We start from the raw sequence: 16,283 nt of genomic DNA on the forward strand, positions 1-16,283 counted from the left end.
AAGGTGGCATTTCAAATGTCCTCCCAGTACTGCAATAAGCCCCTTGTGTTTGGTGGGTAGCAGGGTGCATGGGTGGGAAAAAGGAGCGAGGGTTTCCTGATGGACGTTCTTATTCTTCCTTAAAACTTCATTCTCCTTGCTTATGGTCAGAGCACAGTTCCAGGAAGGCCAGGCTCTGGTGAGACAGCCTGCCCTGTGACCATAGATTCTACCTTTTGCCCAGCCAGAAAGGCAGAGCAGAGAGTGGACTTGAACTGTTGAGACTTGAGTTCAAGTCCTCATTGAGTCAGAACTGAGTGTTACAGCTTGGACAGACAAGTCACTGGGCCTGAGTTTCCTAAATAACAATCCAGGCCTGGATTACAGGATTGTCATATGGGTGGGAAAAATTTGTAATTGGTCGAGAATCATGAGGAGGGTGAGGGAGCCTGGGGTGTAGAATCCCATTGCGCTAGATGCCAGAATACCTGGGTTCTAGTCTCAACTCCACCCCAACTTCTTTAACAGTTTGGGCTCTTGTTTGTAGTCGAGCAGTCACTACAACAACAAACTATTTCTGAAGTTTCCTATTTTATCTTGAATTAATGTGAATATGCCATTCTGTTCCCTGTATCTGTGTTTATTTTACTATAAAAATAAGATTTTCCTGTAGGAGGTCACTGAACAAATACCGGTTTGGCACATGCCATGGGCTTGCTGTGTGACCTTGGGCGAGTCACACAGGTCCTTTGGCCTGGAGCTGTTTATGAATGAAACACAGAGAAGGACATATGCCCAGCCTATTTCATCACATTTCTGGGAGGGTTTGGAAGTGACAAAAATCTTCATCTAATAGGCTAAAGCCAAAGAGTCATTCACTGGGACACAAGATGGAAAAGCCCAGGAGCAGGGCTGGTTTCAGGCACAGCTGGATCCAGGGCTCTGGTGATGTCCCCAGCACTCAGTTTATCTGTCTTTGGTCTCTGCTTTTCACTGTGAGAGTCCACTCTCAGGCTCTATTACATGGCCTGTAGGAGCTCCAGGTTGTCCTACGGGGACAAGAAGGTTACAGAATCTCTTGTCCAGGGTTTCTCAACTGTGGCGCTATTGACAATTTGGATGATGGTTCTTTGTTATGAGACCCAGAATCCTGTGAACTACAATCCTGTGCCTTGAAGGATATTTAGCAGCAGTCCTGGTTCCCACCCGCTAGATGCCAGTAGTCTCTTCCCTCCTCCTCCAAGTTGTGACAACTAGAAGTGTCTGTACTCATTGTAGAATGTATTCTAGAGAGCAAAACCATCCCCTCCATTTTGCTGCTGTAGCCTCACATCACTCATCTTCAAACCCATCAGGGAATGAGCAAGAGCTTCCTGGTAGTTCCCACAGAAGTCCTGTAACTCTCTCTGATTGGACCTGCCTCAGGTCACATGACCATCCCTGAACCAATGGTTGTGGTGGGAGAGGGGATGCATGTGTGGATTGGCCAGGTTTAGGACCTGGAGGACAAGTCCTACCCCTGGATCTGGGCACCAGGCTCCAGATGGAGGTGCGGGGGAGGGACAGCACCAAAATAATAATCCAGGTTTCTGGAGAGGGAATAGAGGCTGGGAGAACAGATGAGTTTTATAGTCCACTTCCTCCCACTGGGGCTCAGTCCCCATTTATATGTTGATGGACAACCAGGCAATCTGTGAAGTTCTAAACTGGGCTGTGTCCTTGAGGTCTCAGTGGGGCCATGGAGATGCAGACATGAAATTTCATGAGATTTATGACTCATTTATAAGGGTTCCTCTGAGAAATCCAGTGCTCAGGGGTTAGAGACTTGGGTTTGCAGCCCTGTGATTCTGGGTAGTGACTCTGGTTTGGATCCTCACTGCTCACAGAGTGGTTTGGACCAGCATCGCTTAGGGTCTGGTTAGAAATGTAGACTCATGTATCCACACCTACTGATTCAGCATCTGCAGTTTAACAAGATACCTGGGTGATTCTCTTGTTTGTTAAAATTTGAGAAGACCTGAGCTAGAGCAAGTTTCATCTCTAACTCAATTTCTTCACCTATCAGATAGAACAAGAAAAATCTTTTCGAGCTCTTAGGGTTGTTGTTAGAATTAAACAATGGTTTATTCACTTAGAACACTGAGAATTGTCAATGTGCAATAAAATGTTCACTCTTCAGCCCTGAGACCTGCAGACCTCAGATATCAGAATAGCACAGAATTATTCAAACTTTACCATCAAAGAATCTGAGGAGATCAGGGGTTGGCAACCTGTTCCCACAGATGACCAGACAGCAAATGTTTTAGGCTTATGGGCCACACGGTTTCAGTTACAACAATTCTGCTGTTATATGACAAAAAGCAGCCCAATAGGCATAGCTGTTTTCCAGGAAAACTTTATTTACAAAACAGATTTGTTTTTCAGGCTCTGATGTTCAGTAGATTAATGATCTGGGGTCTAGCATGTGGCAGTCACAACAGCAAATGTCTGGGAAGTTTCATTCTTCACCTGGAAAGCTTGATCTGAATTTTGCAGCTTATTTCATCACACAGCTGGGTTTATCTTAACGTGCATTTTTTTTTTTTCCCACACAATCTTCGTAAGAAATCTGTGCTTTGGGAAGATGCTCTGTGTTTATTCTCTGCCATTACATGCCCCCTGGCCTATCACCATGTGAACATTTGCAGATATGTGGTCCTACTTGATGAGTGAGTTTTAGGGAACTGGCCACCAGGGCCTGCTGGGAATAAAGCTCCCCCTCCTAAGGAATAAAAGGGAGAGGGGAGATGTGCCATTGGGGGTCCAGGTATGAGGTCAGTAGTAGTAATGACGCCTCCTGTCACAAGCTTCTGTTGGCTTCCGAAGGGAGGTGGAAGATGTGTCCATTTTACAGATGGGGAAACTGAGTCTCGGAGAGGTTAGGTGACTCAGCTGCTGTCACTGCTTGTTAGCCAATAAATATTCTCCTTTCTGCTCTGCCATATTTCATGCTATTAATTTGTGTCTTAGATAATGTGAGGGTATGAGAGACTTCCAGGATGGCTCTGATTCTTCACCTCTCACTTTATCCATGCCATTTGCCTTGCAAGTTTGCAATGGCCTTCTGGGAGGAGGATGAGAGCCCTGTGGAGCTGAGCTTCCCCAGTCAAACCCAGACTTGACTCCTAAACATATGAGTGTTTCCAGCCAAAATCGGCAGTTAGCCAAAATAAGCCACCTAACTGACTCCCAGCTGAACCCAAGTGTGTGAGCAATAAATACCTGTCTTTGGATGCTACTGAGAGTTTGTGGTTGGTTGTTATGCAGCACTATTAATTATGCCGGAAGTAGCTGATACAGCTGGTGAAGGCCTTTGTGAACATCTGTGAGCAATAACTCTCTCCTCAGGTGTCTATTTGAGTTCAAAATTGCCAGTTTTGCTCAGGATTGTCAGCACACCCACAGCCTCCACCCGTCCCTGGCATGGCCTTTAGAGGAATCTGTGTGAGAGAATCCTTGAGAGTTGGGGATTAATGGCAGAATAACATGGTGGTTAGTCATACAGGCTCTGGAATCAGACCACCTGAGTTTAAGCCTGGTGCCCCATTACTAGCTGTGTGACCTTCGATGAGTTTTTAGAACCCCTCTGAGCCTCAGTTACCTCATCTGTAAAGGGGGATGATTATCAAGGTTGTCAAGATTATTGTATAAATGAGGTCAAGTTTGTGAAGCTCTTGGATGGTACCAGGACCATTGGTCGCCCTATCCATGTTCCGTGCCTTATGCTCTAGCAGAAATTGCTGCCTCGAGATCCTCCCGAGCAGTCACCATGACTTTGCTTATGCCCTTCCCTTAGCCAGGAAAGTAGTGACCCCTTATGATATCCCCAAGAGTGTCAGTTAGGTGTGTGCTGAGCTGCAAGTTATGGAAAACCTGACTGCAGTGTTTAAAACAAATGCAGATTTATTTTTTCCCACAAAACTTGATATTCAGAAAATGGTTGCTGGCATCAGATCTGCAGCTTGATGAAGTATGAAATCATATCTCTGTAATTCTCTTGGCCACAAGATGGCTGCTTTAGCTCCAGGTATTGAATCCACCTTCATATTCATCACAGGGCAGTAGAGCTTGGTGATCCAGAGCATGGGCTCTGGAGCCAGATTAACAAAGTCTGGATCCCAGCTCCATCACCTTCTGGTTAAATCACCTTGGGAAGTCATGAAATATCTCTAGCCTCAGTTTTTTCATCTGTAAAATGGGGATGACATTAATAGACTATATCTTAGGATTGTTTTGGGGATTAAGTGAGGTAATACATGTAAAGCCTGTAGAATAGTGCCTGGCACATACCAAGTATTCAGTACGTGTTAGTTATTACTTCATTATTACAATTGTAAGGGACTTGGGGACAAATAGTATTAATGTTTAGCACATCTATCTTCCAATATAGAGACAACTACAAAAGAAGGAGGTCAAGCAGGACCAGGGGGCCCTTGGGTCAAGCAACCAGCAACATCTTCTGTGCTTGGAAATGTTCTGTTCAAATGTGAAGACTCAGCCTAGGGTATCACCGCCTCTAGGAAGGTGTCATGGACTCCTCTCACCAACTGACACTGGTTTAAGTGTCCCTTATCTGTGCTCCTGGACTGTATTCCTACCTTCACACTTATACAGTGACCTCAATGATCTGTTTATGGGTCTGTCTCCTGCAGAACAGGGGTCTTGTTTGGACTCTCCCTGGATTCCCAGGGCTGAGTTGGTGCTGGGCTTCTTGTAGCCTCCATTGCTTGTTGAGTAAATACTTTTTGCGAATGAGCTTGGCATTGTGGGAGGTCATGGTCCCCACCTCCAGGAACCAAAGTCTGATGGGGAAACTGGGCAACTCATTGACCAACCAGAGGTAGTCCTAGTTGAGGGTTTTCCTAGGAAGACTTTAGAGGTGGGGGTGGGGGCACCTCCCCCCTAGATCAGCTCTAGACTAGGAGCCCTGGCGATCCTCAGGAGTGCCCTAAACTAGGGACACTCTGGTCAGGGATCAGGGGCCCCACGTGGACCCACCTCACTGGACACTGGGTCCCTCACCTTTCTGGCTCCATGTGCCCTCCAGGCGGCCTCAGGACCGGAGAAGCCTGAACTGAGCCTCTTGTTTGTGCATTACTGGTCGTTTCTTCCTGTGACTTGGCCCAACTTTTTCCTTTTCTGGGCCTCAGTTTCCCTGCCTGTCTAGTGCAGTGCAAGCTTGCCCACCTCTGACCTGCTGTGACTACATGTGGAAGCCACTGGTGTTTGACCAGGGTGTGGTGGTTCACAGCTTATGAGATGTGTGTGTGTGTGTGGATGGGGTGGGGTGCAAATCTCTGGTGTGTCCTTAACGCACATCCCCTCAGGCACCAGCTTGCCTCCTGGGATCGCCTCCTCCCCCAGCACCTCCAACAGCTCCCCCTCAAGGCCAAACCAGCCTGAATGAGGGGGCCTGTCTTTCCATCCTTGGTGTGGAAGGGGCAGCTCCCAGAGAGCTTCCGGACCCTCAGGGGACATGAGAATCAAGAATGAAGGCAGGGGACTTCCTTGGTGGTCCAGGAGCTAAGAATCTGAGCTTCCAGTACAGGGGGCCCAGGTTCAATCCCTGGTCAGGGAACTAGACCCCACATCTGCAACTAAGAGTTCAAGTGCTGGAATTAAGACCCAGTGCAGCCAACACCCCCCTCCAGTGTTCCTGCCTGGAGAGTCCCAGGGACCGGGAGCCTGGTGGGCTGCCGTCTATGGGGTCGCACAGAGTCGGACACGACTGAAGTGACTTAGCAGCAGCAGCAGCAGCCAAATCAATAAATTAAAAAAAAAAAAAAAGAAAGCAGTCAGCTTGAGGGGGAGAGAGGTTTATTGTGGTTGTTGGGATTTATGGCCTGGGCTCCTGGGGATGAATCACAGCTGCAGTTTCTGGAGAAGCAGAGAACAGTGAGGGACTCAGGGTGGCATGAGTCTCAGCCAGGAGGGAAGGAACAAGGGGGCAAGCAGGTAGTACCAGGCCTTAATGAGCCAGGCTCGCCTCTGCCCCCAGGGTTGGCCCCCTCGGCACTTCCCACCACCGTGCAAGTGGGCTCAGGACACTGCCTGCTCCCAAAGTGACCCCCTGTCCCTCCTCAAAAGATAGATGGTCATCCATGCCACCCCCTCTCCTGTGTTGGGGCCATATTTCACCTTTGGGAGCCCTGGTGGGGAGCCTAGGGTTGGGACAGAAGTGTTTGCTGAAGCAAATGGATTAAAGGGTTGGGGAGTCGATGGCCATTTCTTTACTGCACCCGACTCAAGGCTGCACGCAGTAAACACTCAATACTTCTTGAGCAGGTGAATGAAGGAATGAGTAGAGGAACAAGTGAAGGAAGGGCAAGTGAGGGTGAGGGGCGGGCAGTGAGGAAGGAGGCCTGGAGGTGCACCCACCTCGTTGATCCAGTCGATGTAGGCAGACACACGGGTGAAGACTGTTGGCTTTTTGAGGGTGTTGCAGCCCAGCCCGGAGCCGAAGCTGACGATGCCTCGCACGTCCCAGTTGCCGTTCTCGGCTTGGCAGTTCAGGGGGCCGCCCGAGTCCCCCTGCAGCAGACGGGGTGGGCGTCAGAGGGAGGCTTGGGCCACGGTGGGGGGAGGTGGGCAGTGGTCAGAGTCGGGCAAGTGAGTTGGCCTCTCTGCCTTGGTACCTCCTGTTTTGGCCTCAGCTTGTCCATAGTGAGGGAGGCAGAGAAGATATGGTTTGGGAGTGACTTGACCTTTATCCTAGGGGAACCCTAAAGTATCAGATTAAGTCTTGGTTTGCTGTGTGATCTTGGGATGATGAGAACCCTCTCTGTGCCTCAGTGTCCCATGCCTGTGTCTGAGCTGCTCAGAGAGGTGAAGATGCTGGGAGTTGTGTAGGGGACCCTGGAAAGTGAGGGAAGTGGAAATGGGGAAAGGGTCCTGTGTTTAAAAATGGGACCGTCTCTGATTTCCCTGGATGCTTCTTGCTTCTGTGTCAGATTCCCTGAGTCCTCTGTCTCCCTGGACCAACGGAGTTGACAGTATGACGGAACGTGTGCCCAGACTTGAATGAAGTCTCTTCTACACGCGTCAGACTCATTTAGTCCTCACAGCAGCCCTGTGCTTCCTGTTGCTCCATTTTATAATGGGGAAACTGAGGTTCAGAGAGGTCGAATGGCCTGCCCAAGGTTATGCAGCTGTGAAGGTGTGGGATTGGGACTTGGATCCAGAGACTGACGTTTAGCTTTCACGCTCTGGCTGTAGTGCTGGTGGGGGAGGGGAAGGGGGACAGTGACAAGCTTTTCCTAAGTCCCCTGAGCCCAACTGGGACTCAGTCTCCCCCCAGGGAGAGGGTTCCTCGTGGGGTCTCCCCACTTCTCATTCCTTTGCTTTCCTCCCTGCCCCTAGCACTTGGCCATCTGCATTAGGGCTGGGGTGCGGAGTCTGGACACTCACGTTGCAGGCTGAGATGACTCCATCGCCCCCGGCACAGACCATGGTTTCCTTCACCGTGGTGCCCCACCAGTCTCTCTGGGAGCATGTGGCATAATCCACCACAGGCTGCAGGCCCTGCTGCAGCTCGGCGGCAATGGGGCCGTTGGCTGGAGAGAGAATGGGTGGTGACTGGGCCGGCAGCCCAGGAAGCCCTGGCCCCAGGCCTTCAGGGAACAGAGGGCTAAATGGGGCTGGGCCAGGCCAGGCAAGTTCTGGCAAGACTTTAAGGGACACACTCACATGCCTTTTATTGAGAGGCAAGACTCTGACCCAATGGTCCCAAACTGGGTTAGAGACCCTTCAAAGGGTCAGAAGGGTAAAACCAACCCATAGAAAACCCTCAAGAAATAACTACCATTTATCTTTAATTTATGTTCTGGGGTTTTAATTGTCAATGGTTTCCTTGTAGTTCTCTACCTTTGGAGTCACACGTGAAAAGATTTTTCTCAGCCCCCAATTTTCCAAGTACTGATCGCCATTTTCCTGTAAGTCTTCTGTAGGTTCATTTATTTGCATTTAACCTTTAAATTCAGCTGGAATTTACTTGAGAATTCCACTCACTGGAATATACTTGGTATGTTATCTAATCTCCGACACCAAAATGGTTAGTTTCATTGATTCAGTAGTCACTTAACATGGCACTTAGTAGATGTCCAGCCCTGTTCTAAGTCCTTGACACATTTTAGTCCATTTAATCCTTATAGCATCCCTTATATGCACTTGGCGTGTCTGGCACATGGCACGTGCTTAATAAATATTAGCCATCATTACACAGTTTAAGAAGATGTGAAAATGTTAAGGCAGAAAGGAAACTGGTGGGCAAATGTGGGTGGCATGCTTCCTGTGGGGGCGGCTTCCTCCAGGAAGGCGCTCATGATTTGCCAGGGGCTATACTCACTGTAGAGACGGCCCCAGCCAGTGACGTAGCAGGGGTAGTCCTGAGGCAGCAAGGAGCCCTCCTCTGGCAGGCAGGCCACCTGGATCGTGTCACTCAGTTCCACGGTCTCTGCCAGCTTGATAAGGGCAATGTCATTGCTGGAATCCAAAGTGGAGGTGGTGAATGACAGGAGGGCCTGGTGCACGAAGCAAATGCCAAGAGGCCTGGCCTGGGAGTTGGGAGTCACGCCAAGGGTGAACAGGGGTCCTTTGCACACATCCCGGACTGCCAGGTTTTACTGGTGGACAGAGATGCTGGGAAACGAATGATCTGCTTTCTAATTCCATCACCTGCCCTGTAGGTGTAGCTTCTTCCCCTACTTGTGTCTTCACATCACGACAGCCTTAGCAGAGAAGTGCCAAGAGCAGATGCCTTCTGAGCCGCTATAATTGAACCACCGTATCAACCGAAATTAAGCTAAAGCAAACTGGAAATTATGACTGTAAAAATACTTGCAGATTCCATTTTTAATGTTTCCGCGTCGCCCGAATGAAAGCAGACAACCCTAGGTAGACTCGGTTTGGTCTGTGGTTCTGCCACTTAGTGGGCTGTGTGACCTGAGACACATTCCTTAACCTCTCTGATCCTCGCGTTCTTGTCTCTGGCTGTTGTGAGGATTAAATAAGAGATGGCATGTAAAGTGCTTATTGCAATGCGGGCAGGCACGCAGTAAGCATCAATAATGGGGAGTGCTGGCTCATCCCCTGGCTGACAGGCTTCAGGTAGCATACCATGGGGGCCCCGGGATTCTTACTCCATGTATACTTTCTGGAGCCCCTTGGTCAATGATGGGAATGGGAGGGGTGTCTGTCTCCTCTTAGCATTTTGCTGTTTTGTGTAATGTCATCATCTGCGGGCCGTTCAGGGTGAGGATGGGGCCCCGGGGCAGGCTCTGTCTCCACCTAAGGGACCCCCTCTTCTTCTGAGCTGCCCCTGTGGGGCGTGTGATGGCCAGCTGGGTACTCACCGAACTAGGAACGAGTTCCACTTTTCGTGGACAAAGATGGTGTCCACACCCACGTAGAGGGAGCCGGCCTCGTCCTCCACCTCCAGGTTGTTCTTCCCCAGGGCCACGCGGTAAGTCAGGGTGTTGCTGGACAGAGCAAGGGGGCCAAGTCAGGGTCCTGCCCCCACTGGTCGGCAGGGTAGAGAGGGAAGTTGGGGCTCTGGTAATGCAGCTTCGGGGTCACTGTGGAACTCATTTGGGGGAAGGCACGTTTCACCCCATTGACCCTTCCTAGGGCACGGGGTAAGGACCCTGGTCTTGGAGTCAAGTCCGTTCTAACTGCTGGGTGGGCAGGCTCGGGCCTCAATTCCTCTCCTGTAAGGTGGAGATAATCTTAACACTCACCTGCCAGGGATGCTGTGAGGATGAACTAGTCCACACTGCTGCTGGCCTGCATTATCTCACCCGTATTCCCCTCTAGCCACCTCCTCCCCTCCCCTCACACAATCCGCTCCTGCCACACCGGCTTCCACTTTATTTCTCAGACATACCAAGTGGACTCCCTCCTCTGGACCTTTGCATCGGTTCTTCCCTCCATCTGTGACACCTTACTTCCAGACCAGAGATTTCTTCCCTTATTTTCTTCAGATCTTGGCTCAAGCATCCCCTTTTCAGAGAGCTCTTCCCGGGGTCGTGTCATTTAAAATCGAACCCCTCCTTCTTCTTATCCTCTTCCTGCCTCTTTGTTTTTCTTCGCTACCACTTGTTTTGTTACATATTTACTTGTTGGATGGCCTGTCACTGTCTTCCACTAGAATGTAATAAGCTCCCTAAGAGCACAAACTGCGTTTTCACTCCCATGTTCCCTGGCACATAGTAGGCGCTCACTAAATACTTGTTGAATGAATAAATGGACAGCTGAGTTACTGGATATGCGTAGCCTGCTTGTCCCTGTGTCTGGAGTGTGTGCCCTGGAAGGGCAGCGGGCGGGGTGTCTGGGTGGCTTCTGGCTCACCTGATGCAGTGGGCAGCTGTGAGCACGTGGCTGGGGCTGATCAGGGTGCCACCACAGGTGTGCCTCCACGTGTCATCCCTGAGGTACTGGAGGGAGATCTGCAGGGGGGAATGTGAAAGGACGCTGTGTCAGCCCCCAGGGGCCCACTCCCCATGCCCCTCTCCACCCTGCCTCCCACACCCGCTGCACTGAGCTTACCTGCCAGGGCCAGCTGTGGGGAATGGCGTCCTCTCCTCCCACCACGCGGGCTGATAGGTTGGGCTGGAAGATGGGGACTCCGCAGCTGGAGGCTGGGGGAGACAGGAGAGGGAGAGCACAGGTGAATGTGGCTGGTATCTCATTGAGGAAGGGACAGGTGGAAAGAGCACACATTTAGGGACTAGGCAGACTTGGGTTTGAATTTTCCTGTAAGACTTTGGGGAAGCCATTGAGTTTGCTGGGCCTCAACTTCCCTTTCTGTGAAATGGGTAGAATAGCACTAACCTGGTAAGTTTGTCCTAAGAACTAAATGATGCATATGAAGAGTTGAGCAAAAGATCTGGTATAGAGTGAAAGTTAAATCACTGAAGGAAACACCAAGGTAGGCTGGCTTGGTGTGAGTGCCCAGGTACACCTGGGTTCTCCATCCTTACCCTGCTGTCCCTTTTGAGGCCACAGCATGGCGGGGATGTGTGAACATGGAACTCACAGAATTCCAGATTGTCTTAGCTGTGGAACGGTCAAGAGCAAGTGCCGGGCATACTCGGACTCAAATTCTGCCTCCACCACTAACCAGCCATGTGATCTTGAAGAAGATACTGAACTTCACTGTGCCTCAGGGTCCTCATTTGTAAAATGGGTCTATATTAATAGACCTGCCTCTCAAGGTTGATAGAGAATCAAATTGGCTCCTGAATGTCGAGGGCTTAGCAGAGCGCTTGGCACCGAGTAAGCATGCAATACACAGGAGCAGCTATTGTTATTATTACTACTGTTGTTATCAACTGGAAGACTCTTAATGAAGTGCTCTTATTTGCCAAAAGAGCCAGTGAGCTTTAGAGAGGTGATATGGCTTGTTTAGGTCCTGCTGAGAGAGAGTGACATTCGAGTCAAGTTCCTTGACTCCCAATCTGGGAGAAGGCTGCCAACACGGGAAGCTGCCATCCTCTGTGCCAACACAGAATCCCCAAAGGAGAGATGCTGATCCCAGGAAAGGTAGGCCCCGAAATTGTTTAATTGCTAAATGGTGTCCAACTCTTTTGCAACCCCATGGACTGTAGCCTACCTGGCTTCTCGGTCCATGGGATTTCCCAGGCAGGAATACTGGAATGGGTTGCCATTTCCTTTTCCAGGGGCTCTTCCCAACCCAGGGATCGGACCTGCGTCTCCTGCATGGGCAGGCGGGTTCTTTACCACTGAGCCAGCTGGGAAGCCCAGACCCCCTGATGGTCCCCAGGGTACCCGGGGATGAGGCAGCTTCTGTTCCCCCAGGTTGATACTACGTCTTTCTGCACCTCATTGCTCATCCTCACCCTGGGGAGGTCAGATCATCGGCCCTGTTTCGCAGATACAGAAGCAGAGTTGCCCAGCAGGCAAGTAGCTCATTTGACACAGCTGATCAGTAGTAACTGGACCCACACTGGACCTCAAAGCCCCTTTCCTAAAGCCCTGGAGAGCAGAGGGCCCCTGCCCCTATCCTTGTCCGAGCTCACAGTCTGGTGGCTGCAGCTGGTCACAGAGCCTCAGCTTACCGTAGGCCAGGAGTGTGGTGAAGACTGTGATGCCCAACATGTTGTGAATGCTCAGAATCAGGTGAATGTCGCGGTGGCCAGGGCAGCACTTATAGGCAGGTGGGGGGTGGGCCCACCTCATCAAGGCCGAGCCACCACTTGGGAGAAACCTGTTCTGCCGAGGCCTTTTCCCTGACCTTGGGTGGTTGCTGTTTAATTTGGGCAGAGATGGAACTGGCTCGGAGGCATGGATTTCCCAAATATCCAGACAGAGCAAACTCATGCATTTGCAGGTATGGGGGCCCCATCACGCTGCTTGGCCTGACTCATTCTTTTTAGTTGTCGTTTACTAGGCACCTACTCTGTGCTGGTTGTCATGCTCAGTAACTCTTGCAGTCCCTTAATGCTCCCAACAACATGCAGTAGATTCTCTTGCCTGCTGATTAAACGTGACAAAGCTGAGACTCTGAGGGTCAGTGACCATCCAGGGTCACACAGCTAGCTGTACAACAGGGTTTGAAGTCAGCCTTTCAAATGTCAGCCTGCAGCCCAAAACTGCTATGACGCACCGCTTCCTTCTCTGTCTTTATCGCTCTTTGTTTACTTCCTGGCTTTTTCTTTCTCCCTCATTCAACTAAGTCTGTCGGATCTTGGGGTTCCCCCTGCTCTGCAGCACCTTCTCCCCCTTGGCTGCGGATAGAGGCTGAGGCCCTGGCATACCCTGCAAGGTTTCGGTTGGCCAGATTCCTACTTGGAGCCAGCTTAGTTGTCTCCCTGCAAGGCCCTCAGTCTCTCGTTCTTTATTTATTATTTTTTTAAAATATAAACTTATTTATTTTAATTGGAGGTTAATTACTTTACAATATTGTATTGGTTTTAAAATGGGCATGTAGGATCAGATGAACTCTTGGGCTCTTTTCAGATCTTAGATTCCATGATTTAGATGTAAAGGTTGAGTGCTACTCTGGATGCCCCAAAATTCCACCTGGAGCCTCGGCAGTTTGGGTTCAGCCTTGACCTCGGAGAGTTGCTCTACTTCATTTGCCCTGAGGCCTGACTTCTCTTCTTTGAACTTCTCCATATGCTGTTTGGAAGTTGTTTTCTGGGGGGCCTACTGGTCATGGGCATTATTTAACCATGCTCTTTCACTGGGAGCAACTGGGCAGAGGTGGGAGCTGCTTCTGGTGCACGACTAGTGTGCATGGCTAGTGTGCGTGGCTAGTGCCAGCCCCTCCTGACCTGGTCCCGATGCAGGGAAAACCACTGGCCAGAGGATGCCATCACTCCAGGGGCTCAAAATGCCAAAACTTCTGGTGGTGACACTTGGCTGGCTGACCTGGTCTTCTGACCACCGAGATGAAGATACAGCCCTAGGAGGGCTGGTGAATATCTGCAAAGAGGTGCCCTGGGGAGTGGATTGCTGCGATTGGAAGGCAGAGGGCTTGGAGTTGGATTAACTTAAAGCTGTGCATCTTGCTTGCCCAGACTGTGAGGCACTGACTCAGTAGGTACACAGAAGCCATTCATTCCTTCATTCCTCCCGCACCAGCTGAGCAGCTCCTGTGTGTAGGCTCTGTGCTAGGGGTGGGGCCACAGAGAGGATAAGACCCTGTTCAGCTCCGCTGGAGCTCCCCGCTCGCAAGGTGATAAACGTTCCTTTGAACATACTGGGCCAAGGTCTGGGAGCCTCGAACGAGAGCGTGTTAATCCGGGGCAGGGAGCTTGATGGGTGCAGGTGAGAAAGGGTCCATTTTCTGCAGATTCCATGTCCAAAATGAACTTGAGATTCAAAAAGATGCATGCAGCTCTATTTTCCCAGCAGGATTATTTACAATAGGCAAAACGTGGAAACAGCCTAAATGTCCATTGACAGATGAAAGGATAAAGAAGACATATATGCAATGGAATACTGCTCAACCATAAAAAAAGAATGAAATAATGCTATTGCAGCACCATGGATGCAACTAAAGATGATCACACTAAGTGAAGTAAGTAGAAAGACAAATACCCTGATATCACTTATATGTGGAATCTAAACTATGGCATCAACAAACCTATCTATTAAGGAGAAATAGACTCACAGACATAGAGAATAGACTTCTGGTTGCCGAGGGGCGGGAGAGGGAAGGACTGGAACTTTGGATTAGCAGATGTAAACTTTACATATAGGATGGATAAACAATAAGGCCCTTCTGTTATAGCGCAGGGGGCTGTATTCAGTCCCCTGTGATAAATCATAATGGAAAAGAAGATATAAAAAAGAATGCCTACATGTATATAACTGAGTCTCCTTGCTGTACAGCAGAGATTGGCGCAACAGTGTAAATCAACTATACTCTGATAAAAAATTAAAAATAACAACTACAACAACAAAAAACCCCAAATGAACTTGAGGACTTGAGGCTATGAGGATGCTGTAACCCCATCCCATCCTGCTGGCCCTCGTGTATTCCAGGGCCTGGAGTGGGGCCTCCCAGGATGAGGGCACTTAATGTCAGCCAGCCACTCAGGGCCAGACTGTGCTGGAAAAATAACCAGGAGTGACTTGGCAGAGGCTGGGCTTGGCAGTGTGGGGAACGTTAGGAGAAGCGATGCCAAGGTTGGGAGTCAATGAGGACGCTGGTGAGAGCCTGAGAAACAGGGCAGGTGCCAGGATGGGGGCCCATTATTTTTAGTTGCTGGGACAGGACTCTCGGGTGGCAGCTGTTACATCCTGGGTGGGGCCCATTAAGCAGGCAGGCCTGGGGCTGGCAGCATTTCTCCTCAAAACCAAGTGAAAGTAGGGAGTTGGGGAGCTGAGTGAGGGATTCGGTGTTTGGTGCTGGGGGCTGGGACTTGGTGGTGGAGAGGCTTACTGAGAGGCCAGGACATGGTTGGGGATTGAGGAGCCATCTCCCTTCCCCACTCTTGGTCCCTTAATCCCTTCAGGACTTCTTATTCCTCTCGTGGCCCCTGCCTAGGCTGGGAGAGGGGGTTCTCATGGTGGCTAGGCTAGGGCCCCTCCCAGCTGCATCTGATGGTGGAGGGCCTGGCGTGGGACCAGCGACCCATGTATCTTACATTCCATGGGCTCGAGGCCCATGTCCATCAGCGGGCCACTTGGGCCGGGGCTCTGGGGCTAGAATGCCCTTGCCTGTCTGTATCCTCTCAGCTCTGAGACCATTTTGCTAGGATGTCAGGGCTTCTGATATTCTTCCCTTGGGAAGGCAATTGAGGACAATGCTTCACCCAACATGCAGTGTTAATGGCATTTCGTGCCACAGGTGGCACGTGGGGTGGCCTTTCTCAGGAAATAGCACTTCAAGGACAAGCCTTCTCCAAGCAGGAAGCCAGAGGCGTAGGGCATCAGGCTGCTGTAATACCACCTATGTCCACCTGGGGGCAGCGATGTACAGCATCAGCTCAAAATCCTGCCCGCCCCCTACCCATCACCAGATTGTACCTGGGAAAGGGAACACCCTACCTCGAAACCAAAGGGAAGACCTTGAGCGCTTAGCCCACCCTCACGTTGACCAGATGGGGAGACTGAGACCCAGGGGGAGCCTAATCTGTTCAAAGTCCTCTTAGAGGGGGCACCCCAGCTTGTTCCTCATCACCCCACCATCCCAGTCTGTAATGGAGGAGGCTTGGAGTGTCTGAGTGTGAGGGAGTCTTGGCGGGGCTCCCGGGTGCATTAGTCCAGAATCCCTGTGGCCTTGGTGTCACTCCTGGTGCATATCCTCAAGTGAACTTGGCAGGCAGGGTGGCTAAATGGGAAGGGACATGGGCTGTGGACTGAATGAGCTAGAGCCGCCCCATTTGCCTGGGTCTGTTGAAAACTTTCTGGGTCTGTTCTTATCTGAGAAAGACCGCCCCACTCCCATGGGCTGACTGTGAGGATTAACTGAGTTGATACACTGACTTCTCTGGTGGTCTGGTGGCTAAGACTCCATGCATCCAGTGCAGGAGTCCTGGGTTTGACCCCTGGTCAGGGAAATAAATCCCACATGATGCAACTAAGCGCTTGCATGCCACAAGTAAAGATTCCGAGTGTGGCAACTAAGACCTAGCGCAACCAAATAAGTAGATTTTCCTTTTAAAAAAGAGCTTAGACGAGTCCCTGGTGACAGCATGTGAGCATCAAACTCAACTTCTCCCCTTAGGAAGAAGTCCTGAGTCCCCTCTTCTCCCTGGCTTCTGCCATGGGAGCCACCTGAGCAAATGCTGCCCCCG

At 50.5% G+C, this 16,283-nt stretch overlaps 1 protein-coding gene across 1 annotated transcript; it reads right to left on the reverse strand.

Annotated features, from left to right (window-relative positions):
* Positions 1-5,833: 5,833 nt before the first annotated feature.
* Positions 5,834-12,132, reverse strand: CTRC (chymotrypsin C). Its single transcript, XM_052653539.1, has 8 exons — positions 12,093-12,132; positions 10,561-10,652; positions 10,363-10,460; positions 9,369-9,494; positions 8,363-8,499; positions 7,426-7,571; positions 6,397-6,549; positions 5,834-5,895 (listed from the first exon to the last, which is right to left on the reverse strand). Exons 1-8 carry the CDS (start codon positions 12,130-12,132, stop codon positions 5,881-5,883), a joined length of 807 nt encoding a protein of 268 aa, XP_052509499.1. The 3' UTR covers positions 5,834-5,880.
* Positions 12,133-16,283: the final 4,151 nt, after the last annotated feature.

The sequence above is a fragment of the Budorcas taxicolor genome, chromosome 16, assembly GCF_023091745.1.
Source record: "Budorcas taxicolor isolate Tak-1 chromosome 16, Takin1.1, whole genome shotgun sequence".
NCBI classification, from domain to species: Eukaryota; Metazoa; Chordata; class Mammalia; order Artiodactyla; family Bovidae; genus Budorcas; species Budorcas taxicolor.